The sequence below is a fragment of the Columba livia genome, chromosome 11, assembly GCF_036013475.1.
Source record: "Columba livia isolate bColLiv1 breed racing homer chromosome 11, bColLiv1.pat.W.v2, whole genome shotgun sequence".
Classification (NCBI taxonomy): Eukaryota; Metazoa; Chordata; class Aves; order Columbiformes; family Columbidae; genus Columba; species Columba livia.
The window spans coordinates 4,522,629-4,547,010 of record NC_088612.1 but is presented as its reverse complement, the minus strand read 5'-3'; the positions used below and the strand labels follow the sequence as shown (position 1 = coordinate 4,547,010).

Sequence of the window (24,382 nt, the reverse complement as noted above, 5' to 3'; positions counted from 1 at the left end):
GAGGGGTGACTGCCAGGAAAACAATGAAATCCAGTAGAGATAGACCTGTGGGGACTATACGGTCTGTGACTCCAGATGTTATGAACATTTCTAACCCATTAAGGGGAAACCACAGGATATGAATCTGAAATGGATTTGGTTCAAGTATCCCTCTGTATACAGAAATAACCAAGTAGTTTAATATTAGTTAATCTTGCAGTCTTACAGAGACATAATTCTGACGTCAACAGGAATTTTGTATGCCTAAAGAGTGAATAAATATGCTGACAGGGATCATTTGAGTACAAAGTTAGGTTTCAGTAAGATTTAGTAACAAATAGCTGGTATTATAACTAACCTGATTTATTATTTACATTTAAAAGAAGGATTTCTGAATTTGTCTTCATAAGACTGTACATCAAAGGAGGCTTGTGCTAAGTCCTCTTTGTCAAATTAGGGTTTAATGCAATATCCCTGTGCATGTCAGTTAATCTTAAATAGGCTGAAGCAGTAAAATACCATCTCTGCCCAAGCTGATCGTTACAGGAGTGATATGGCCCTGCACCTTCTGAGAGCGTAGGAGAAAGAACAGAAACCTCATTAATATAAATTACTTCCCATGGTGCATTTTAAAGAATTTCTTATTTTATTTGGGAAGTGTTGCAGTCATGAAAATTTTTGGATTAACCAGGCTAAATATCATGCGAGAGACATTTATCTTTATGTAGATATTTATTCCATAACACTGAATCAAATATTCTCTTCTAGAGATGAGGGCAGTTTTAATTCCAGTATTTTGCAATTTTCCTTTAATTATGCATGTGATCTACCTCAGAGTGATTTTAGTAGCAGTTTTCGCTGTATGAGATCAGCCCACAGTTGTGTAAACCTCATGTAGTTGGAGTCAGTGCCTATGTGGGCACTGCTCGCTATGCAGAGGGCGTCAAAACCACCCCATGAGCATTTCAGCCATTTATTGATAAGCAAAGCACATCAGTTATAGTTCCTGCTGCTGTTAGCGTTGCGATCTATGGCCTCTATACCTTTTTCCAGGTAAAAGACACCATTGGCTATGACACTCTGGGGCACTGTTTCTTCCTCGAGGACGGGACAGAGCAGCGAAATACGTTTTATCACAACCTTGGCCTCCTCACGAGATCGGGAACGATCTTGCCATCGGATCGCAATGAGGTTATGTGCCTTGCTATCCGTAGCCACGTCTATGGGAATTACGTCCCTGTGCCAAGCACCGACTGCATGTAAGTTCTCCGGGAGCTGTAGTCAGGTTTTGGGCTTATAGAATCATTTCAGTTGGAAGAGACCCTCAGGATCATCGAGTCCAACCACAAACTATGTTGTGCTCGATAGCTGGGTCCCTAAGAACACCGTGGTAAAGGTTTTAAAAGGTGCTATTTGATATTAAACGAAATGATTGTTGCTTTTTCTATCATTTCTCATTTTCAAATAGTTTAGCTACCTGACCATGTTTTGCATGTGAAGATATCTGTTAACACCTGTGTGAGTCCTAGGCAAGGAATATTTGCTGCTGGTTATTCCTGACGCTGTTTCCTGAGAATCATAGATATGTTAGAGCACTTTGCTCATTTCTGAACCCCTTTCAACTCTTTTAAAGTAGGATGTTGAAGTCTCTGAAATCTATCTCATAAATACAAGTCGGTTCAGCCCTGGTATAGGCTGACAAAAATATGTCTTACTACAAAGGGAGGATTTTGCCTTTTTTCAATGGGGCTGGAGCATCTAGACTAAATTGGTCAATAGGACGTGAGTGCATGAATATCTAGAGAAAACCAGGAGATTTAGTGAGAATGGAGAGATTAGTATAAACCACAGTGAGCATCATTTCACAATATACAACATTCCGGTACAGCAGACTCAAGTTCACTTCTATTTTGGCAACTGATGAGCTGTAACAGTGGACCCAGGTGTTGGCCCAGCTAGTGTTTGAGAGTAAGAACACAGTTTAGCCAAGGAAATTTTTATTTTCATGTTTGTGGACAAACCCAACTTATTTAAATTTGCATAAATATATCATTATTGAAATGCTAAGGTTGATTGTATGGTTAACATAGATGTATTTTGCACCTATTTAGTGTTTCTGTTAATCCCAAGTACTGTGGATTCTTGATTGTGTGATAGTTAAGGTGCATAAAAAAATTACTGAGATTTTTTGCTTAGAAGGATCAAGTTAATTGGTATGGTCATGAGAAAAGATTTACAATGTTTTTACATGTGTTCTTTATTCCTGCAAAAGATGATACCAAATAAGTAAGATAACTGATAATATTTTCATATCTATATCTGGCATCTGTTTTTGCCACTACTGATCTTCCTTGAACAAATGTCAAAATATTAGCTCCTTAATCTCCTACTTGACAAACCATTTGCAACTTGCAAGAACATTCATTTTGTTTTCCATGTAGAAGCTTCATAAATCCATAGAGAATCCCATACCTCCTGCCATTGCCCCCAAACTTCCAAAAACAACCCAAATTTCACTTTTCAGACATTTTCCAAAGCTGTTTAGCTAAAAAGAAAAAAGACTTTGCATTTCCTTAAGCTGCATTTAAGAGAGCATGGATTTTGTGTTAATGGTCTCATATAATTTACAATAGGTTCAGCATGTGGCTCCATAAATGAACATGTCTGACATCACTAGATGCACTAGATGTTTTATTTTCCTTAAAGAGTATCATTAAAAGGTTGTGTGGAGTTTTAAAGTCCGTAGGAGAGTTGTGGCTCAAGTCCTGTGCAGTGCTATAAAAACGATCCCTTCCTGTTGGGTGACTGCTTAGCATCATTTTGATTTTGATTTTTCAGGGCTGTCAGCACATTCTGGATTGCAAATCCGAATAACAACTTAATAGAGAATGCAGCAGCTGGTGCTCAGGTAAAATCATTTCACAGCAAGAGCTGTACTTTCCTCCAGTTCCCATATATTCTACTCTTATTGATGTCATTAGCATGAGGGCAATGACCTTTTAGCTAAGCCATCGTAAAATTTGAATATGTATTTCTGCAACCTTTGTATCTGTTAAGAACAAGTATTTTCCTACAGTTCTCATTCTGGAATCTCTCCCAGCTGTGGCTGGAAATGGTGTGTGGTGTCTCTTAGCAAATGTTGATTTTTATTAGTAGTTAATAGTTAAATGCCCAATAAAATTTTATATTTGTAGATACAAATATATACTCTCATCTTGTTATTATCTATGATGTTCACCCAAATCCTATTTGTGTTTAATGTGCCTGTATAGAGAAGGCTATGTTTTCTAATAAACCACCTGAATTTCAGCCACAATATATGCATTTTTAAAATCCGTGTATGTGCCCTGGGGCCCCACTGTCCATGCCAAAGGCTGAGCTGGGAGGTGTAAGAGCTGGTGTTTGGCAGGCTCAGGCTGGGAATTGGGCCAGCAAGTGGGAAACCATAAGTCCCCAGGATAACCTGTATCATTAATTGTATTGTCCCATTTCCTGGACCTTTCTTTCTCTTTTAGGATGTCGGGATATGGTACATCTTCCACCGGGTTCCCACTGGACAGTCCAAGGGGCAATATCCAGAGGGACAGGCTGAACATACCCCCTTGGGAGTATTTTACCACAACAGAGTCCACTCCAATTTCAAGGCATGTGGATGATTTTTATATGTTTCTGTCCGTATAACAGTATGGCATGGGGCTGACCATGCATGGTGCTCTGAAATCAGATGATCATGTGTGTCTTACATTTTGATAACAGCCTTTTAACACAATCAGGTTTTGGGAGTGATGCTCTTTCTAATGATTAAAGAGGGAGCTGAGCAGAATGGGGGTCCCGTTTCAGGTGCTTCAGCTGGGTACCTGTGTTAGAGGGATGTGCCCAGGCCATAGACAGACCTGCTTCTAAGTGAGATTTAAGGAATGGTGGGCAACACACTGAGCACTGCTGTTGGTTACAGTGGTGCAAGGATATAGGAGGATGAGCAAAAGTCATTTGTGCCAGGGCCTGCTCATCACCTTTGACAAATGAGACCAAAAATTCAAGGATAATTCCAAGTAAAACACTTTGCCCCAAATATACTGTTGACATGAAAATGTAACCTGTAAACTATGAAAAGCATTTTTAACTTGTTTTTCAGGATTCTAGATTGAAATCAGTGCTGTTCTCTGTGCCTTGTATGTTTTACATCTCGGTCCATGACAGCTGCTGCTCTAGCACAAAGTCTTTAACTTGGCTACAGCAGCTCATGTTCTCCTTTGACTATCGGGGGACTCGTCACTCTGTATTTAAAACCTTACTTCTTAACAGCACTCTTTTTCCAAAAAGTTATCAAGAGCTTGGCAGAGTCCCTTATTGCTTTCTGCAAGGGAGAGTGAGCAAGTGGGAGTTCAGTGCCTTGCTTTGGGTCAGAAGACAGCCCAAGATGCTGATGCATAACATATGGTGGGGCAGGCTCTGTCCTGACTTCAGCGAGCTCCATCCTGTGCTAATGTCATGCTGATCGGTGCCAAGTGACACCAAAAGCAAGGAGAAAGCCCTGGCTGCAGGCGCTTGCTGTGCCTGCACGTACTGGCTGCCTATGTTCATTGATAAAAATCTGAGATCTCTGGTCTCTGTTGGGCGGTCTGTTAAAATAATCGGAGTTGTGTGCATTTTTAGGCTGGTTTGTTTATTGGAAAAGGAGTAAAAACAACAAGAGCCAGCGCTAAGGATCCCCGAGAGTATCTCACTGTCGATAATGCCAGGTAAGCACATGCTGTATGGCTGAGTATTTTGGATCGTTGTATTGCTGCTTGGCTTCTGCGTTGTATTTAACAGATCATTAATGCCTCATTATGGCTGGAGCATCTGAAAAAAAACACACACAAGCTCTCTCTGATGTGTAGAGGCAAATACTTCAGAGCTACGCACTGAATTGTTTGTGTTATTGCTGACCAAGAATGACACGCGTGCACTTGAGGTTATGAGGACTAAGCAGCGAAGCACATGTAAGGGGATCCAGATCCCATTAATCTGTTAGTGTGTTTGTAAACTCCAACATTTCTTATTAATTGCTTAGAAGAACTTACATCTGAAAGATATAATAAGAGACTGCCGAGACTGGTCTAGGATTATTGAACAAAGTAAAGTAGCCTCAAAGCTTTTTGTCAGCTGCCTTAAAAATCTCTGAGCTTCCTTTTGCAGAGTGGAAGCAGGTAAATTAAAGCCATTTTCTCACCCACTGCAGCCCTGTGGGTCTGGTTGAGGAGGATGTGGCAGAAATCAGCCATTGCTCCTGGCCAAGCCTTGGCTTTTTCTTCCTCCTCTGTCGCACCCTCTCAGTGTTCCTGTATGGCTGAAAGGAAAGGGTGACTTTGCCTCCTTTTGTGAGACTTCCCTCCCCGGGCCACCCCATTGGGCACTGAAGTGGCATATCCCTGGGGACATCAGCTGGAGGAAGTAGGAGGTCAAGGTAGACTCAAAAAAAAGCAAAGATGATTTTTTCCAAACACAGAACAGGTCTACCCTTAACAGCCATTGTGGCAAGAAAGAGCCTGAAAGTAACTGAGAAGTGCCCAATTCCCAGGGCGAATCCTTTTTTTCATATGACAGCTTCTTTTTCGGCAGAGACAGGAGCATATGGAGGTTTGGTCTGCACATGCAAGGAAAGCAGCTCCAATTACTCCGTTATCTTTGCTGAATGAGATTCTTGAAAGTGTCTAATTGATTTTCTAGCATCAATTCAGGGATTCTCAATGGGCCTTGTAAGGACAATTACACAAGGGCCCAAGAGACTTGGGAAAAATGTTTTCTATGCTTCTAAATCACACTGAATCAAATTAAGGAGTAACCATGGGCCCATTGAAGTCTAGCAAGAAATCTCTTGTTGATTTCTCCAGGGTGAGAATTTCATGCTTATGAATGTTTCTTGTTTTCTGCTTTGTACCAAAGCACAGAGGTGAAATCAAGCTAATAGCTTGACTCTGGTCCAGGGCATATCACCTCTTTAGGCCCATCACACTGATATTTGGAAGCCAAATGAGGTCTGCCAGGCATGACCTCCTCTGTTTGAGGTCAGTTCCTATGTCTCCTGCGCCGCATTAACTAAGGTCCTTCCTTCAGGTTTCACCCACATCAAGATGCTGATCCTGAAAAGCCACGAGTTCCTGCCATGATTGATGGTCTTATTGCTTTTAAAAATAATGACCACGGGGCCTGGGCCAGGGGTGGCGACATTATTTTCCGCAACTCGGGGTAGGTTACTGTAATGACGTGTTATACCATTCCCCTCGCAGCAGACATAAATAGGTCTGTACGCCAGATTCACTGCAGACATTCCTCCTCGTTTACACTGTTGTGTTTCTCCTGTCCCAGGTTTTCAGACAATGGAATTGGACTCACTCTGGCAAGGTAATTTCTTAAAATCTACCTTCTTCCATTTTTTCCCCAATGTAAGAGGCTCATGAATGGAAACTGAGACACTCCCCTGGTAATTATGTAAGACATGAGAAAACCTCATGTTTGCATCCCAGACCACATCAATTCTTCCCTGCACAGCCGTTAATACAAGGAGCAATTTAGGCTTTAATTCTCTTTTCCTCAGCATGTCTGGGGAATACATTGTAACTGCTGAATATTTCCTCTTGGACTGTAGGTCCTGAACCAGTAGACTAAACATCTGGCTCTGCCTTCAGGGAGACTTTTCTTCTGCTCTAGCCTGGTGGAGCAGCACCACTCATAGCTCCTGTGCTGCTGGGGCAGGGTGGCTGGGATGGTCCCACCTGGTGGCACAGCAGGTCTCCTGTCTCCTCTGCTGGTGTCTGCCAAGCTTCTGCTGCTGTCATCTCAACCACTCTTGCAAAAGACCCGCAAAAATAGCCAAAATCTACTGCAGGCAATGAGAATCAGTGATGTTTGGCTCTCACTTCAGGAATGTAGCTAGAAAGTACAAAGCAACTCAATATAGAGAAATTATATATATACATATATGGTGTAGAGCTGGTTTTACCCGGACTGAGTTACCTGTATTACTGATGTCTGAGCACTGAGCTACCTCCAAACTAACTTGCTGGTTTCTAAAGAGATTTTAAGGCAAGTTGTTATATCGGCACATGCACTTTTTTTTTTTTTCCAAATTAAGAAAGAAATTCTGCTGTGTCTGTAGTTTCATTAAAAGTGTTAATTAGTTGGTTGCACTGTACTGCATAGTTACCTCTTGTTTCTTTGCTCATAGTGATGGGACTTTCCCAACAGATGAAGGCTCCAGCCTGGAGGTTACACACTCCATTTTTGTTGGAGAAAGCAGCAACGTTGGCTCCCAGGGAGGCCAAAACAGCTACTGGGGAAAAGGGGCAAATGGAGAATACAGAACACTGCCCAGAAACAAGTAAGTTATTCTTCTGCCATTTCTTCTTGGCCTTAGCATAAACTAGAAGAAAAGCCTGAGGAATTAATGTGACTACCAACAAGTAATTTATATTGGGTGTTTAAATTATTGTTCAGGCCAGAAATAATAAGCATCTGAAAAAGCTCACCCTGCAGGCCAACATCTTGAGAGCATTCTTGACTGAAAGTGTTTTGATTTAATTTTCTGCTTAATTTATTAGTCACTGGAGGATGGATTAGAGAATCTGAAAGATACCAAATGGCTTTTGTGTAGTGCTTCAGCAGCACAGCGTCGAGCTGATGGAGCAGCTCCCATACACCATGTCACCATCCCTCCTGCCAGTGTAGCTGGGCAAACATGGCCAGTTTGACAAAGGAGAAACCATTTTTCATTATTGCATCTTACTTCTCTTTCAATAGCTGTATGTTATTTTCTATTTTGGTAGCCTCCTGTCTAGCAACCATGGTGCCTACCCACAAACCCACAGCAAAATGTGCTTCCCCAAGCTGAAATTCTACCCTAATGTATGTTTTTGATGATGCCCACCAACTGTTAATCAGTTTGCAAGGAATATAAAGCTAAGGAATAAGCAGTACTCAGCAGACATGCCATGCACACAGCACTGACTATACATGTCTCAACCATAAGTGACAGAGTATTGGGATCTATGTAGGACAGCAAGCATAATCAGAGCTATCCTCAGTCATTATTTGTGGTGTTATTTTAATTGCAATTGCAAAAAGCTCCTTTGCAGTTCAAACAAGGTCTAATCATCTGTGAAACTGTTAAGCAATGTGCTCTTGGAAAGGAATATGCCAAAATGTCTGATATCTGTCCTGTCATTACACCGTAGTGCAAAAACGGGATGTAGGGGTTGTACAAGATCAAACTACTGGGATAACAGCTCTGGAAACTGAAGATTTATTTGGTCAAGAAACACTGTTTGTGCCTGTTTTTTCCAATTGACAAAGTGTTTCTGGATTTCTAGAGCCAACCAGTAAGGAAAAACAGCAGGACTGGGAGGGAATCTGGGCCTCGGTGACCACCAGGCTGGAGAGAGCCTGTATGACCATGGGATATCCACTTTGTGGCTTTCATGCCTGAACAACTCTGTCTGACTTCCATAAGCATTGACCCAACCTTCCATGCCACTACTGGTCAACTTCATTACTGTCTGCAGACCATGGAAGGGGCAGGTTCTTACCTGTGACTCTAGTGGCATCTCCTCTGATATTTTGACACGTCCCTGGACTGAAATCGCTTTTCTGTATGAAACGCTGTGGACTAGGTCCTAAGGATATCGTGTGAAATGGCTTGTAGGGAGAGGAGAAACTGTTCTGCACCACTCGGTACTTGCTTCCACAGAGACATTTGCCTCCAGGGAGTCTGACAGATATTTTTCAATCATGCTCAAGTTTTCCTGAGAAACTCGACTACCCTGGAACAGGAAACCTGATGGCAATGCTGCCACACAGCTCCTTGGGTCTTCCTTGTGATGATGAGCCCCTGGGTTGCTGGGGACGAGTTTTGAACTGCATTACCTCAGCTTAAAGCCTTTGGCAAGCTTATGAGTCTTTTTTTTTGGCTCTTGAAGCTTACCCTGCAGAGGATGTTTAGCAGAGTTTCATCTTTCATTAACTGTGTCCCAGTTTTGGGAAAGGAGAGGTGGTTTAGCTACTTGTTAGTATCTTTCCGTGTCTCAGGAGAAGACTCAGTTTACTCAAGCTTTTAACACCGGATTGTGTTTGTTTTTAAATCTCACAGGACATTCCCTATTCGTGGATTCCAGATTTATGATGGGCCTGTCAGGATAGCAAAATGCACTTTCAAAAAGTTCACCCCAACTGTTGACAGATACTCAAGTGCCATTGGGTTCTTCATGAAAAACTCCTGGCAGATAAGCCCCCAGAATAATGTGTCACAGATCCTGATGGAGAAAAGTGTAAGTAAGAAAAGCAGGAATGCATGCTGTTAGATGGGCAGGTTTTTGAAGTGGCCAGAGAATTTCCAGGCGGTGATGCATGTTACATTGGTGCATACTTTTGACTTGTTTTGCGACACTTTTTTTTTTCTTAATGGAGGTTATTTATAAACCAGTAAAATGTGAAGGTATCTTATGACTGGGCAGACATACATTACAAAATCTACATTAGAGGAAAATTTAATCTTCTAACCAGGAAATCCAACCTTAGCTGGTGTGTCATTACCAGCTTCTATATGCTGAGAACCTTGTGAGGACCCAGTCTCAGAGGTTGAGTGGAACACAAAAGAGATGTCAGGAGGCAGTAAGCTGCCATGCGGTTCTCATATAGAAATAAACAAATGCACTTAGAAGCAAAGCTGTGGCCCAGTTTCTGGGGTCAGCAGTGAAATTCCTGTTGAGCACAACAGGGACTTCCCTTGAGCAGTGACAGGAGAAGGGGGCTCTGTATCTGCCTTGAAAGGAGCAGTAGGATGCTGAGCAATTCCTGTCCTTGTCTTGGGTTCCTGCAGGGATCATGACCCTGCACACTTGCCTTGGGAAATGACAGATTCCACCTGGCTGGCTCCCAGGGATCATAACTTCTCCTTAGCTTTTTTCAAACAAGGGCCATGCTTGTTAGGATGTCCATGAACTGTAGTAACTTTGGCTTGAGGTTTGGCTTTATCTTGAGGAAATTTCCATTGCTCTGGGATTGACTAGTATCATTCCCTCTGGCAAGCATTTAGTCTGTCCTCTCTCTGATACACTTCAGACCGACAACAGGAGGGTATTTCATGAAAGGACGATGTTGACTGCAGTCACTTGACTGCTTCTCTAAAGAAAACACAGTTCCTGTGCATTTCAGTAAAGATAACTTAGTTACCTTAGATGCTGTAGGGAGCATTGGAACAAGAATAAGGGCTAATTTGCCATACCTTCTTCATGTCCTTGGGGAAATGGTTATAAGATGATCATGGGGAACATTAATGAAAAAATCAACTTGGAACCGGGGAGGGAAGCTTAAAGAAAAATGTATGATGAAGAAGTTTGATTGGTGGACTGAAGAGAGTGGGAATTTTCCTCCAGTAATTGGTGCAGAACTCTGTCCGACAGAATGGTTTCAGACAGATGGTATCTGTGCACATTAGCGAAGAGGATGATTAGCTCTTGAATGGGTGTCAACTGATCACAAAAACCCCCTAGTATATATCACTATCTCAATAATTATTTCTTGTATGTATATTTCCAAGAAATATCAATTTCTGAAGCTGGTATTTTGCCAGCTTAAAAACCATTTATATTTGTAACCACCTGCATCCCAGCACTTTTCACTTTGATTCTGTTTTATCTGGATTGAACCCAGATGTGCTAAATCTAATTTCAGACTTGAAGGACCATGGTTAGTTTATTGTTTCAATGCTAATTACTATATGGGACAATATGTCTTTGACTAGTTAAGATAGACCCTGTAGGCTGTTTTAATTAATTTTCCATCTACAGGCTTCATTTTATTACTTTGTAAAGGCTAGCTAAGTACTAATTCCCTGAAGGACAATCATTTTACAATTGTTTTTTAAGAAGAAATTAAGCATTACTGCAAGTTGTGTAGTGATGACAAAACTATTAGTCATGCGGAAGGAATAATTGTATAATTGATCAGACTAATCAGCGGTTCGGTTAGACAACAAATTCATAGGGCCAGTCAGGTCTTGTTTAATTCCAGCATAAAATTCACAGTCAAGCAGAACAGAAGACTTGAACATTACCCTCCGCAAAAAGTATCCTAGTTGCCTTTTTGTTGACACACCTAAATCTCACATATTAAGATATTTGTGCATTTATTGAAAGTGTTTTCCACTGCAGTTTTCATAGCTTGTCTGCATCTGTGTTAGTTGTGCTGCTTTTGGACAGGTTGAGTTAACGTATTCCTAAGAGATTATGTACTTGTGTAACCATCATCTGTCAGGTCTCCCTGTTAGGCTTCAGACAGGTAATTCAGGTAACCTTGGTGCCATATCACTCCTAGATAGTCCACACCTAATGAAAATCAGGTGTCTGAATAGTAGTGTGGTGGTTAGACATGAACTGTCTCTGCGTCCTCCTTGAGCTCATTCCCCACGGACAGACTTGACGAGCTGAGTCTTTTCTCTATTCACGTGCATTCACTTAGGAAAAAATATCTGTTGCCATCGCTGTAACTGCAAATGCAGTGCACCCCATCCCTCAGCACACAGAAGTAAAGTAACCTTGAGACTTATAAAAGACGTGGCACTGCTCATTACCATTTCCACTTTGTTTCTGACTTTCAGACTTTTTAGAGGAGAATATTAGAGATCAGACTAGCGTTAGCACCAAAACTGTCTGCTGCTGGATGGAAACACTGAGGGTGTTAATCAAATGTGAGCTGTACTGGCTGTGCCTCCGTTTGTTTTGAAGTTCAACTGACTTTGTTCTCCTCCCCAGTGAAGTGCCCATTTTCATGTCCAACTCCAGAAATACACTGTCACAAAGTATTTACAATGGAGCTTTGAGCTGCAGCACAGTGTTTACATTTTTTTAATATCTCCTGTTTTATAAATTAAAATGAAAGAAAAAAAAAAACACAACAAAAAAAAACAGAACTAACTTTTGTGATCCTTCTACTTTGCCAAGTAGCCCTTTGGGCAAAGAATTCCTGCACTGCAGTAAGAAAAGGTTTGAAAACAGTCAAAAATAGACATTAAATTTCCATGTGTTTGAGCCTCCTTTAAATGAGACTGCTTCAGGTGTTTGTTTATGAGACTCAGACAAGAATGTGGGAGAAAAATTGTTCTAGGGTCTAATTTATTTTGAAAGGAATAAAGACTTTTATTCTGCACATAGTTCTTGCTGCAGTGGCCATTCTTTTTAAGGCAATGGGACTTTCCGTCTAACTCAGAATCACAATGACCCTCCTATTCTCCTAAGCTGGTCTGTTTATTATTGTTAAAATAAAGCCTTTAAAGCCCTTAGTAAACTTGCAGCCTAATCCTGTTGACCTTAATTCTTACTCATGTGCAGAGTCCAATTAAAAATAGTTGGGCTAAATGAAACAAATTACAGTCTTTTGGGTCGGCATGATCCAGTTGCTATTTATGCCGTCTGCTTTAATACACATTGCTGCAGGATTCATTTGGAGTACTTGACCTGGAGTAATTATTTTCTTGATTACTTCAGAACTTAATTGCCATACACTGTGATAATTTTCTCTGCAGACATTAAAATATTCTATGCCTTTTTCCTGAACATCTGCAGTTCCCTTGTTTTGCTGGATTTTCATATCAGGACAGATTCTTTAACTTCACTACTGAAAACTCTTGAAAACAGAGCTATGAATAATGAGGATAATGCTGTTTCCTGTTATTTATCTTTCCTAGATAAATTCTTCAGGGGATATATTAGAATGCGCACAAGAACCAATTCTGAGAATAGTTGTCACTTTTATGAGCTTTACAAGGTTTTAGGGGAACAATTAGAAAAAAAATGGCACTCCCAGAACTGTTTAGAACAGCCATTGAAGATGTATGAGAAAATTCCCCAAATATGGAGTAATTTATGCTTCTTTGATCACTGCTGTGATGTTCCTCAGTAAAATTCATCATTTTACAGTACTTTTTGAGTCATCCTCTTCCTTTTGCCACTGCACAGTTTATTGCTGTGTGATTCCAAGGAGTACACGATTGTGTGGATGCATTTCAAAGAACCAGAAGTCCAATTTTTATCAAAATATCTCCTGAGATTAAGAAATGAGGGGGAAAACCAAGACAGTCAGAAATGTTTCTAAACAGAAGAGGCAAAACCAAAACTCTTACACAAACAACAGAGCTTTCTAATTCTTGTTGTATCACTGTTTTGGCTGTTAAAACCCTGCAAACCCAAGTCCTTGTTTAGAAATAACCAATAACTTTTCTTCTTATTTTCTCCTGCTAGGTTGGACTGAAAGTGTTTTTTGGCAGATCTGGTCAGTGGTTTGGAAACAACGATAATGATGGTGACAAAATGTCTGTCTTCCATGACCTGGACGGCTCGGTGACAGGGTATCCAGACACTTTTGTGGGCAGAGCGGACAACTACCTGCTGCGTCACCCCGGGTGTCTCACTGTCCCCCGCTGGAACGGGGTGATGTGCACTGGGAAATTCGCACAGGTAATGGGGCAGCGTCGCTGGGTGCGTTGGGTGGGTGTCCTCAGGTGGTCTGCTGAGGGGTGGTGGAGTGAAGCCTACTCAACCCTCCATAAGATAAGAGGTGAATAATGGATTTGGTGTAATTTTACTGTTCTCAGTGTTATCTGCCTAACTCCAGGCACTCAGTCTGCAGCTTGTGGCTGTCAGGAGTCCCATCTCTTCCCAGTTGCCAACAAGAAGCTGCAAGTTGAAATCTAGCTGGGGGACAGTTGGGCATTTTCTGGTTCTTGCTTCCAGGAGCTTATCCACTCTGTCATGGGCATCTGGTGGATCAAGTTTCAGTAGTGGAAGATGTTACTCCTCTGATACATCCCCCTGTGTTCAGGATGGTGAAATGGTGGTTAAGACACAAACTCACACTTAATGCCATCCAGAAATCACTGGCTGAGGGAGGGTTAGTCTTGAGTCAGGGTGGTCTTAAATCTTCACAGCAGTTTTCTTCAGTACACTTGAGTTAGAGACCCTAACTGAGATGTCAACACCTTGGTAGAAAGGGCTGCAAATCCCAGGTAACATTTCAGTAGGGAAAGAAAGAGGAGAGTAGTAGATGGAGGGAAAATGTGACCTCAAAATCAGATTGTGGTTCACTGTATGTTGCTCAAATTTAAACAAGTCCTTTGTGTGTGGATAGAGTGTACTGTAAATACGTGACTCACCACAGCTTTCATGCTTACCTGTATGAGACTGCAGATGGCTCTCCTTGCTCCTCCACTTCTAAAGGATGTTAATTTATTTTATTTATCCAGGCCTGTTTTAAAACTCCAATTACTTGGACATCTTGCCAGGTCTCCTCTCCTTGTATTAAGACTCTTTCTGGTGGGCACATGCAGCACCATGTGGTTTGGGGTTGGGGAGTTGGTACTGGGAGCCCTCATGCAAAATGTTGCTTTTGAAAGGACCATTATGTTCTTGCAACCCCAGAGAACAGCCCTGGACTATCAGATAACACTGCAGTGGTGTGCACTGCTGGATGGGAAAGGCAAGAATGGAATACAAAGTGATCTTAAAAGAAGATCAGAGTTCATGAGATACAGCAGGTGTTATTTACTTAATTATTTATTTGTTAAGAGCCTTCTGTGTGCTTGAGAACATGCTGCAAACTCCTGTTTCATTGGGAGTCAGCAGACATTGCCCAGACATCAGCAGGTGTGGCACATGAAACTCTACCTGAAGCCACTGAAGATCGGGCAGCATCAAAAGTGCCTCAAGAGGAACAGGTTGTCCTCAGCTTTCCCTTTGTAACATGCAGTACTGTGAGTGTGGGGATTAGCAGAGCCTGTTTTCCTACAGCTGCACCTCAGGATGGGTTTCAAACCTAGACTCATGGATTTTTTTCTGCATTGGGAGATTTCTGAAGGTGCTTTTTCTGTGGCTTCTCTGATGTGTGGGCTTGCACTTTGGGTAGTCAGACACAACACTGCCTCCCCTTTCTCCAAGGAACTTTATGTGTGAAACTTTTAGGAACGCAATTACCTTTGAGACCTTTATGCCTACATAATATGTGCACAGTCAAATCCAGATTATGTATTTCTCCTTAAGCTAAGATAACGATATGCATTTGCTTTAGTTGCACGGTAGAGAGCAGGAGTTGCTATTTAAGTGTTTAGACACTGGATTTATGCACTCTGCTTTGCTATCGACTTGGCAGAAACAGGATTGGGCTCCTATGAAACACTCTCGCTGAATCAGGGTTTTGTGTTTCGTGCTTATTTTTGCTCTGTGTCTCTGGAGACAAGATATTCTCTGCTCTGGCGCCCTAACAGTTAAATTCAGAACTGTAAACAAGTAGGCAGTTATATTTTTATTTCTATTAATACCCTTCTGGTTATGGCACTCTATGTGGTGAGGCAGTTTTTCCACCATAGAAAATTTCCTTGGCGAGGTTTAGGCAAGCATAAACATTTGCTTCTCTGGGATCCATTACTTACCAGCATTTTTCAACTAATCAGCATCCAGCAGGATGAGTAAAGCTCATTTTAAATGCTTCACTTTATGGGTTTTGGGTAGGGAAATATATATGTGTGCAGGGTAGAAGAAATTGGTCCCGTGCAGCAGGGTTTGATTTAATTTGAAGGGTATATGTGCTGGAGTATTTCAGTTTAACCCTTGTTCTCAGTGCATTGACAAACTGATGGTTTGTTTGTGTGTGAAATTCTGAGTCTCTTATTTTAGATCAAAAGCCTAAAAGAGTGAATCCAGTTATGGAGAAAGATGGTTTGCTTTGATCTTAGCAACTCTATTACAGAATCTGTTTTTCTTTGCCTTTTTATGTAGCTCTGGTAGACAAGACCTTTTATTCTTCCCTAGAATAAGCAGGTGAAAATGTCCTTTCAGTTAAAGGAAATAGTGACTCTCATATTACTGCTGAAGATAGTCAGCCTAGGGATGGGCTACTTGGCGTGGAAAAACGAGATCCAAGTCCTTTAGCTAACATTGCAGCCAAATTCTTTCTCAGCAAAGTGCCTCGAGTCCAGTTAATTCCTTCCTGCTTGGTTTCTTCTGTGCACTTTTCATGCTCACCTTCTCCTGGATGTAATTTGTGCAGAAAAGGAAAGGAAATGCCTGGGGAAAACCTATTCCTCTGGCAGCTTTTCTAGATCCACAAAAACCTGGGGACAGTCTTCCCTGAGGGTGTTTAAATCTGGCAACTCAGGCTGACATTCCCACCTTCCTGTGGTTGGTTCATGGTCCTTCCTGCTCGCCATCTCCAAGAAGCACCACTCACCTTCCCCACATGGTATCTGAGACCTTCCTGTAGCAGCGAGCACTAAGAAAAGCCTCGTTGCTTTTTACTACCTAAAAATAGTTCTGGGACCACCTTAAAAATCACAAAATTTACACAAGGAAGGACTATCAGGTCTTTTTGTTTCCTCCTTTCGATTCTGGAGGCTGTGGGGTTAGTGTTGTCCAAACAAGACCAACCCCTTTGCTTTTTAGTGACGGCTGAAACTCTCATGTTGTAACATAAATAAAGCGAGGCTTTGAGGAAGAACACCAAGTAGGGGGAGACTCACAGGGAAATCACAAGAGTTGGCAGCACCGCATCTTCTGGCAATCTCTATGAGTCAGTCAGACTCCGTCGGCAGGGCACTGAGGTCCTGTCAACCTGACTTCAGCTCTTGCAAAGGCCAGTAATAAAAGAAAAATGTAGGGTGAGGCTCATACTGTAGTTCTCTCCATGTAGATGGGTGAGATTTCCAACAGCGTTGGACTGGACACACCTCAACACCTGCATTACTTGTTAAAACGTAAATGAGATTCCTAAACCATTTCTGATTTTTATATAAATTATAAGACAAGTGACTTGGCTCCCACTGGGCAGTTGAAACTGTGCACTTACTGCTTCCTCACAGACTTCACAGCAACTCATCAGCAGAGGCTGTGAAAGCTCTCTTTTTTGGTATTCATCTTTATTAAATAAGCAGAGGTTTTGGCAGGACACGCTATTTTCTTTTGTAAGCTTAAAAAGGTGTTAGACAGTCATAAGAGACTGCTACATAGCTAAATTAGTGTCAGTTTTGCATTACCAAAAAATTGATGCCTTGCTATTACAGAATACTTCAGGCAATGCTGTTGATTTTTCACCAGTTCACCTGGTTACTGCCTTGCTGCCGGCTGCTCAAGTAGAAATTCTTGCCCTTCTGTTAACTCATTTCTTGCACTGAATGTTCACAATTGCACTGATAACATCTCCAAGTTATATATCTTCAGCTTGTATCCGCTGGTGTATTCACTGCCTGTGTAGCTGATTTTGGTATTGATGCTTCTAAACATAAAGCGGGAGATGCAACAGGTAGTAAATGGTGCTTTTCTGAGCACAGGCAAAACCATACAGTCCCAGTGTACCTGTGATGCTTGAGTATTGTCAGCACCTCATACACTGGGAAGAAGGAAAGCCTGCAAGATATTTTTTCACCTAATGGCGTCTGTATTTGGACAAGGAGGTCCAATTTTGACCTCTGATGTGCACCAATGGAAAATCAAAGTAGTTTTGCTGATGACAGTGAAGGTGCTGTCACTTTTACAACCAAAAATTGGTCCTAGCATGCCTTATAGAAAGACAGATTTTTTCTTTCTGAAAGAATTTCTTTCTGAAAGACCTTCTGAAAGGTCTTCATTTGGAAACTTCCTAGAGAAAATGTTTTGCCCTGATAAATTAACCTTTTAAATAGTCAACCAGAAGAGGAAAAGGTGTGGTTTGAACTTCTCATTTTGCCCCAGCTTGACAGCTGAAACTAGAAAGCAATGCAAACCTATTCTCAGAAACCAAAGTTTTCTGTTCCAATACTTTGCATGTTGCTTATCTTCATACTTGCTATCTAGTTGTATAGCAGGTCCCCCATGAATTGTAAAAGAACTTATCTTCTCAGTTTCACAATCTACTTGGGAAAATTGCCATGTAAGCACAGGGAAATCTGACACATCTTTTTAGCATGAAGTGTTAAGCAGCTAAAATGACAACTACGTCCATTAAACCATCCAAGCAAGTAGAAGGCTCACATTTTATAACATTTTAACTAGCTGTTCTTCTCCTACTACATTAAGCTGTCACCACTTCTCATATTTTAAAGTACTTTTATGACCCAGTTTCTTCTTTTAAATATTTCGCTAGAGCTAACTGAAAATTATGGAGGTGTTGCTAAGGAAGATGGATTTTTTTATTCTAGAAAAGAAGTGATCTCGTTGATCTCATTTTCAGTCCTATTCGCAAGTGTTTTGTCCCTGGAAAGGTAGATAGGAGGAAGAAAAGTGATGAAGTCTCCCAAGTTTAGTTCAAGTAAGTAAAGGTGTCACAGAGTGATGGCTGAGGAAGAAAGAGGCCACGTTGTGACATCCCAAGGGCACTACACTGCTACAGTGGCTGATGTTTCACCTACCTGGGGCCAGAAGAGCTTAAAAGGGTTATTCTTTTTCAGGGAATTTACGTACCGTGACCTCCTTTAGTGATAATATTTTGCAGGATCCACCAGATATTCTGCTGTATATCTGTGGAACTGAAAATCACATCCTTGGTGGCTTGCAGTTCTGGCGGGCATTCACTCAGTGGCCACTGTTGGTCGTTGCAGGAGACAAAATAAGTTTACAAATATTTCTGTCAACACAGAAGTGTCATTTTTCCTCATTCTAGTAATTACAGTTTCATTCTCAAAACAGCTGTCACCATTATCCTTAATGTCAGACCTGTGACTTGGTCCCTAGGCTCTGGGAGGAAAATGTTACCAACAGATCTCTGACATGCTTTCCTCAACATCTGATTGAAGCATACGGCATGCTCTTCCAGCACTTTCTGAACTCATTAACAACCACTGTAATGAGCAACTTAGGCCATGCATAGCGCTTTCTCTCTCCATTTTTCTTTTTGCACAAATGCCTTGAAGTATATAAGAATCTTTTGCTCTTGGATGTCTGTAATTTAGGAACTTTTTGGACTCATCGAATGCATTTCCTTCCTTTCTTGGTTTAGTTTATCATTGATGTATTTCATTTTGTACTAAGTGCACAGCAGGTACCACCTTAACATTCTGTGCTTGCTAGAGACACATGTTAAAAGGAAATAAGGTCAAAGTTTACAGTGATAGGACAGAAACTCTTGCCTCTTATCCAAAAAGACACAAGTGGGCTATTATTTTGCAGTATCACAGTTCATTCCCACATTTCTTTGTCAGAAATTGCCGTCTTGACTGACAACAATTAATACATTGATGGGATTTCAGGTCCAAAGGGACCTTACTGATCACCTGCTCTGACCTTGGCACTTACCCATCCAGGTGGGGACAAATGAGATTGAAATGTGGCTCATTGCATTGCATGTTACTGCTTTTCTAATCATTATTTGAATGTGAAGGGAAAATAGGTTTTCCTCCTTGATTTCATAGATGAAAAAGGTCTTTTATCAGGCTGTAAAAATAATTTATTCTTCCTTGATCCATCAAGAAAGAGCAAATGGGCTGCCGCTCAGAGATTGTTTGGAGTGAATTACTTGATCAATAAGTTCAGCTGTCAGGAAAAATTTCCGTTTAATGCAATTCTGCAATCCACTTTAATCTTCAATGGTCTGCAGATGGCACTCGGGATAGGTTCTCATCATTAAAGTGCAATTGTGCGAAAGGAGGAATAGACCAAACATCCAATAAGTATTTACAATCACTTTTGGATTACTTCTTTGATATGACACCAAATTTTTTAACTTGAGCATTCAGCATGAGGCTGCTGAATTCACAGGTGAGGTGAGGGGTAGGCAGAGAGGACCTGTCTTGTGGAGGTCGTCAGGAATTCCAACGCAACACGAGAATTAGGAACAAGTGCAGAGTCCCTCCGAGTGTGAAACTGGAAATGGGAACTGAACTGGCTGGAAACCCCAACTAAAATAAGCCAGTGAGAGACTGTGTGTTTGTGCAGACCTTTCAATCTGGACAGTCAAGAGGAAGAGAAGCCGATATGGAGATGTGAGGGGCCAAAGTCTCACAGCCCAGCATTAGAAAGTGGATATCCTGGTAGATGCAGTCTTGGCTCTCTGCTAGTCTTGGCTGTGCTTGTATCCTTGCCTGCATTTTAAAAACTTAAGAGACTGCTGCCTTCATTTTGACCTACCTCAAAGACAGAAATTGCATTTTAAAACAATTTTGCTGAATGGGCTCTCATGTAGAAACTTAGATATTTCTGAGCTCATGTGGATTTTTATGTTGGGTGTTTAAAGTTCTTGATGTGAAGAGCGCTATTCCACACTGTAAGAGAGTGAAGGAAGTGGGATATAGGTGTCCTCGCCTGTCCTCAGTGCATTTGAATCCCTTCAGGGAACATGGCAAGCTGTTTGCTACAACCCCGTGTGCCGAGACTAGATTTGTATGACTGGCTGTGCGTCCTCCTTTGGCACTGGAATTTCATGCAAGGGGAAGCAGGTGAACATCATGTGTTTGTCCTTAAAACCAATGTTTGTCGCATGAATTTGCCTTCATTTAAGTGATGGCAGGATAGAAAGAGATACAACCGTAGCATAGTTTTGTAACTGGTCTGTAGAAGTGAACTACAGGCCAAGGGCATCTATTGGTTCCTACACAGAGGAGCTCTCTGGTCAAGCCTGTGGAACATGGTAATTAGACCGTAAGATCATATAGCCAGGCCACTGAATTTTAGCCCCCAAAATTTCAGCCTAGTCTGCTACTTGAGAGCAACGATGTGGATTTCATTAGATCACTGGACCTAGTCCAAAGCCCATTGAAATAACTTAAAAGTTTTCTGTCTTTTCAATGGAATAAGCCTGTTTTTAAAGTGCAATTATTTGAATTCATAAAAAAGAGTTACTTCGTGATGTTTCCTTGCTTGCCCTTTTCCCTTGAGATTTTGAATAGTGAGCATTTTTATGGTGCTGTACAATTCATATCTCACTTCATGGTGTCCCGACGAATGGCTGCAGATGCTGTTTCTGTTTTACCTTTTATATTTGAACTGGAAAGGTTTCAGTGACTTTCCAAATGTTCTGAGCTCTTCATTGGCAAAAAAACATGTACAGGCAACGATGATCAAATGCACATGTTATAGCTGAGCTTGGCCGGTTTAATGGGTATGTTTGTCATTTTCCTTTCACCCTCAGCTTTATATTCAGGCCAGACGCCCCGAGAATCTGACCTTATCCATTGCCAGAGCAGCATACCATTCTCATCCCGTGCAGCTGCAAGGTGTGAACAGAGGAGCACCGTACCAGCAGTACCAGCCCGTCGTCATGCTCGAGCAGGCTTATATCATCCAGTGGGACGGCAGAGCACCTGAGGATATTATCCTGTACCCGATCAACTTCAATAGGTACTGCTCTACATTGTTGAAAATGTTCTGTTTTCCAAAGGTCTGGAGTTTTAACAATTTCCCAGGTTATTTGCGAATGACCTATCAAATGCCTCAGCAGTTTCTGAGGGTGTGGAAGCAAGGTGTTAATGGCTGGCACTTATTGACGCAAAAAGATGCCTCTGCTTTTACTTTATTCAGCTTTTTTGATGTGCAGAGATGTTTCTCTTTCCAGAAAGTTTTGAAACAGAATCCAAGTCCTGGCCTGCTGTCCCTGAATTCCCTCCAGAAGAGCTCTGGCTCTTGTTCGTTTGTTTGTACTAGTTACTGCACACATAATTTATCTCCCATATATATAAAGTGCAGAAATACATCAGAATGTGCACAGAGCTTTGCATCTTCTCTCATCCAAACAGCCCTACAATTACTGTTTCTTTTTACATAAAGTTTTAAAATGTTAAGGCTCAGTACAGCAAAACTGTAGGCTGTGCTGCATTGGTTTTCCATGATTTCTTCTACCATTATATAAAAGTGGGGTATATTCATTTTAGACAGTACTTCTTTTCCCTTGCAATCTGTTTCATTTTGCATAATTTCATGTACAGTTTTCCTGTTTTCTTTATTAATGTATCTTTGTGCACTTTAAGGAAGAGGAAAATCTATTAGTCACTCATGGACAAGCTGAGCTTTGCAGTTATTATCTCTTTTAAAATGATTAGCTATTTCCTTGCAATTGCAGATCTAAGTCTTCTGCTGGGTAACTGGTGGTTACTCCATCCCTGTGCCAATTAAGACTTGCCAAAGCTTTGGCCTGTGGTCTTCAAGCACAGATTCAAATTTGAAGGCAGCACTGGGTCTTTGGTAAAACTCAGCTTGAAGTTTAGCTCTTGCTCAAGCAGCAACTTAACTACATTTTACTATTGAAAGCCACAATGTGGTTATGGTTCTCTTTGTCTTGTGTGAAAACAGTTATTTCAACGGGGCAAAGGTTTGTAGGTTTTTCTGATCCAGAACCAGTTGGCAAAGTATGTGTTTTGAAGAACTAAAAACAAGAAATATACTGTAGTGAAAGCAAACCACAATTTTACTTAATTTCACTTATAGTATCTTGCTAAGAAATAATTGGGAGTGAAATGTGTGGCTTCTCTGTGTACACCTCAAGTGTGCTGGATGCTAAAGTGTGTGAGACTTAGGGCTGATGCAACAGCAATGGTGAAATGTCCAGACTTCATGCAAAAACACAGGGAAATGATCTTCCTGTAGAAGGGTAAAGCAGTTGAGGTGAAAAAGAGGGTTTATGGGTTTGAAGGAAAACAAGTGCCTGCTTAAGCAGTTCCATGTATGACCTTTATTAAACATTGTTTTCTAATCATTTTTGGAATGGAAGAAATCTCAGATTGTGGAGCCCAGAGTAATCAGACCTAGAAAATCAGGAAGACTTTTACTTATCTCAAGTGGCTTTATGCTTTGTTTGTTGCTTTTAAATCCAAAATACTGAATAATGTGCCAAAAATGCGAGCCCTTAAAATAGTAACATCTGTGTAGAATATCTGTGATGCAAACCAAAAAATGTTTGATGAACTTCAACAGCAATATTCTGGGATTAATAATTTCAAACACAATCTGAGTGAACAATGAAACTATTTTTAGTCTTGTCATTGTAAAATGATGGATAGATATACCCAGGATGCTGCCTTTGCAGATAGACAGCCCTTGTGCTTCTGGAGTGATTTGCTCTGTGCTGGCTGAAGGAAGGTCAGAGGGGAAATAAGGAATTTGACAGGGAGATGTGTCCCAGGATTTGGATTTCTGTGGAGGTCAGGAGTAGCACTGATGTTGAATACTTGCACGATTAACCCTTTCCCTGCTTCTGAAGTGCTGTAGAAAGCTCTGATAGAAGTCATGCCAGTTCAGATGTCTATTATGAGACTGGAACGTCCGGATTCCTTGGGTGGGCAGGACTTGGTGGGGATGAATTCATGTGACTCAGCTGAAACTGGCAGTGCTGCTTTCTGCGAGCTGTGGATCTTGTTCGGTGAGCTCAGCGGCACCGCTGGTGGGTTTACTGAGCAGAGGAGGGCACTAGTTTGAGCACAGACACCAAGCAGATCTTTTTCTTTCTACCTTGGGCACCTGAAGGGCTGCTGCCACACTTGTGTCTTCCTTGCACTAATTCAAGCCAAGTTTAAAGTAATTCTTTAGTTTCTTCGCTTCCATTGAAATATGTAGCTAAACCAAACACTATCGCTGTGTCTCCACATGCTGCCATCTGTGGCCATGTGGTGCAAATGAGCTGTTTGGTGCACACCAGGTTCCCTTCCAAGGAGAGGTATGGTAGACTTGTTTGCATTAGCCACTAGCTGACTGATAGGCAAATATAAAGACACGGTGGAGACCTGCAGGCTGTGTTTTCAGGCTGCTGGGGAACGTAGCTGTCTCAGCAGAAATGCTCTATTAAAGCTGTAGATAGGGTTGTCTATCTAATGGCTGAGTGTTTCCCTATGAGGATGAGAAGGCGGCTGGGTATTGAGGCTTGTGGATAGAGGTATTGCAGGACAAGTAGCTTCTGAAGGTTTTGGCAAGTGAACAGAAGGAAAGCGCTGGCTGGAATTTTAATGACCAGCAATGAAGTGTGCTTCAGAACCAGGGCAGATCTGCTGAGGATTGCGCTCATCGGACATAAATCGTGTGTGAAACCTTCATGAACAGGGACCTCAGACCTCTTCTCCATGGGCTTCATCTCTTTGCTGGAGTGTTTTCTCCCCCTCAGAGCTGTTTGTAGGTTTTCTTGTTGTTTTTTTCCTGCTGCACAGAAGTATGTGAATTATTTGCAAGACTGAGTTAAGGGCTTTGCTCACAATTACTATCCTGAAGCACAAAGGCCAGCAGAGAGCATCAAGCTTGTTACCAGAGCAGGGAGAGGCTGTTAAGCCAGGAGGAGAGCAAGGAAAACATTATTCAGTTGCAAGCAAGTGCCTTCTTTCAGGTGCTGGAAAACAGTACAAAGATTGGCACTTCATATAGTAAACAAAGTCAGAAAAGAAGTCCTTCAATTTAATGACTTAGGCTTTATGCATGTGCAAATTTTCTAATCA

The 24,382-nt window shown here is 41.5% G+C and overlaps 2 protein-coding genes across 3 annotated transcripts in view; both read left to right on the top strand.

The window, feature by feature from the left end:
- Nucleotides 1–24,382, top strand: part of CEMIP (cell migration inducing hyaluronidase 1) — a 107,182-nt gene that overhangs the window by 6,701 nt on the left and 76,099 nt on the right. The window lies entirely within an intron of this gene.
- LOC102092464 (inactive cell surface hyaluronidase CEMIP2-like) overlaps nt 1–24,382 on the top strand; it is a gene marked incomplete at its 5' end in the record, with an annotated part of 45,622 nt that overhangs the window by 6,713 nt on the left and 14,527 nt on the right. The window contains 10 exons of the mRNA XM_065076349.1: nt 1,033–1,238; nt 2,818–2,887; nt 3,495–3,623; nt 4,636–4,721; nt 6,079–6,210; nt 6,331–6,366; nt 7,190–7,342; nt 9,107–9,284; nt 13,254–13,469; nt 21,100–21,308. Coding sequence (XP_064932421.1) covers nt 1,033–1,238; nt 2,818–2,887; nt 3,495–3,623; nt 4,636–4,721; nt 6,079–6,210; nt 6,331–6,366; nt 7,190–7,342; nt 9,107–9,284; nt 13,254–13,469; nt 21,100–21,308 — 1,415 coding nt within the window. The remainder of the gene's footprint in view (nt 1–1,032; nt 1,239–2,817; nt 2,888–3,494; nt 3,624–4,635; nt 4,722–6,078; nt 6,211–6,330; nt 6,367–7,189; nt 7,343–9,106; nt 9,285–13,253; nt 13,470–21,099; nt 21,309–24,382) is intronic.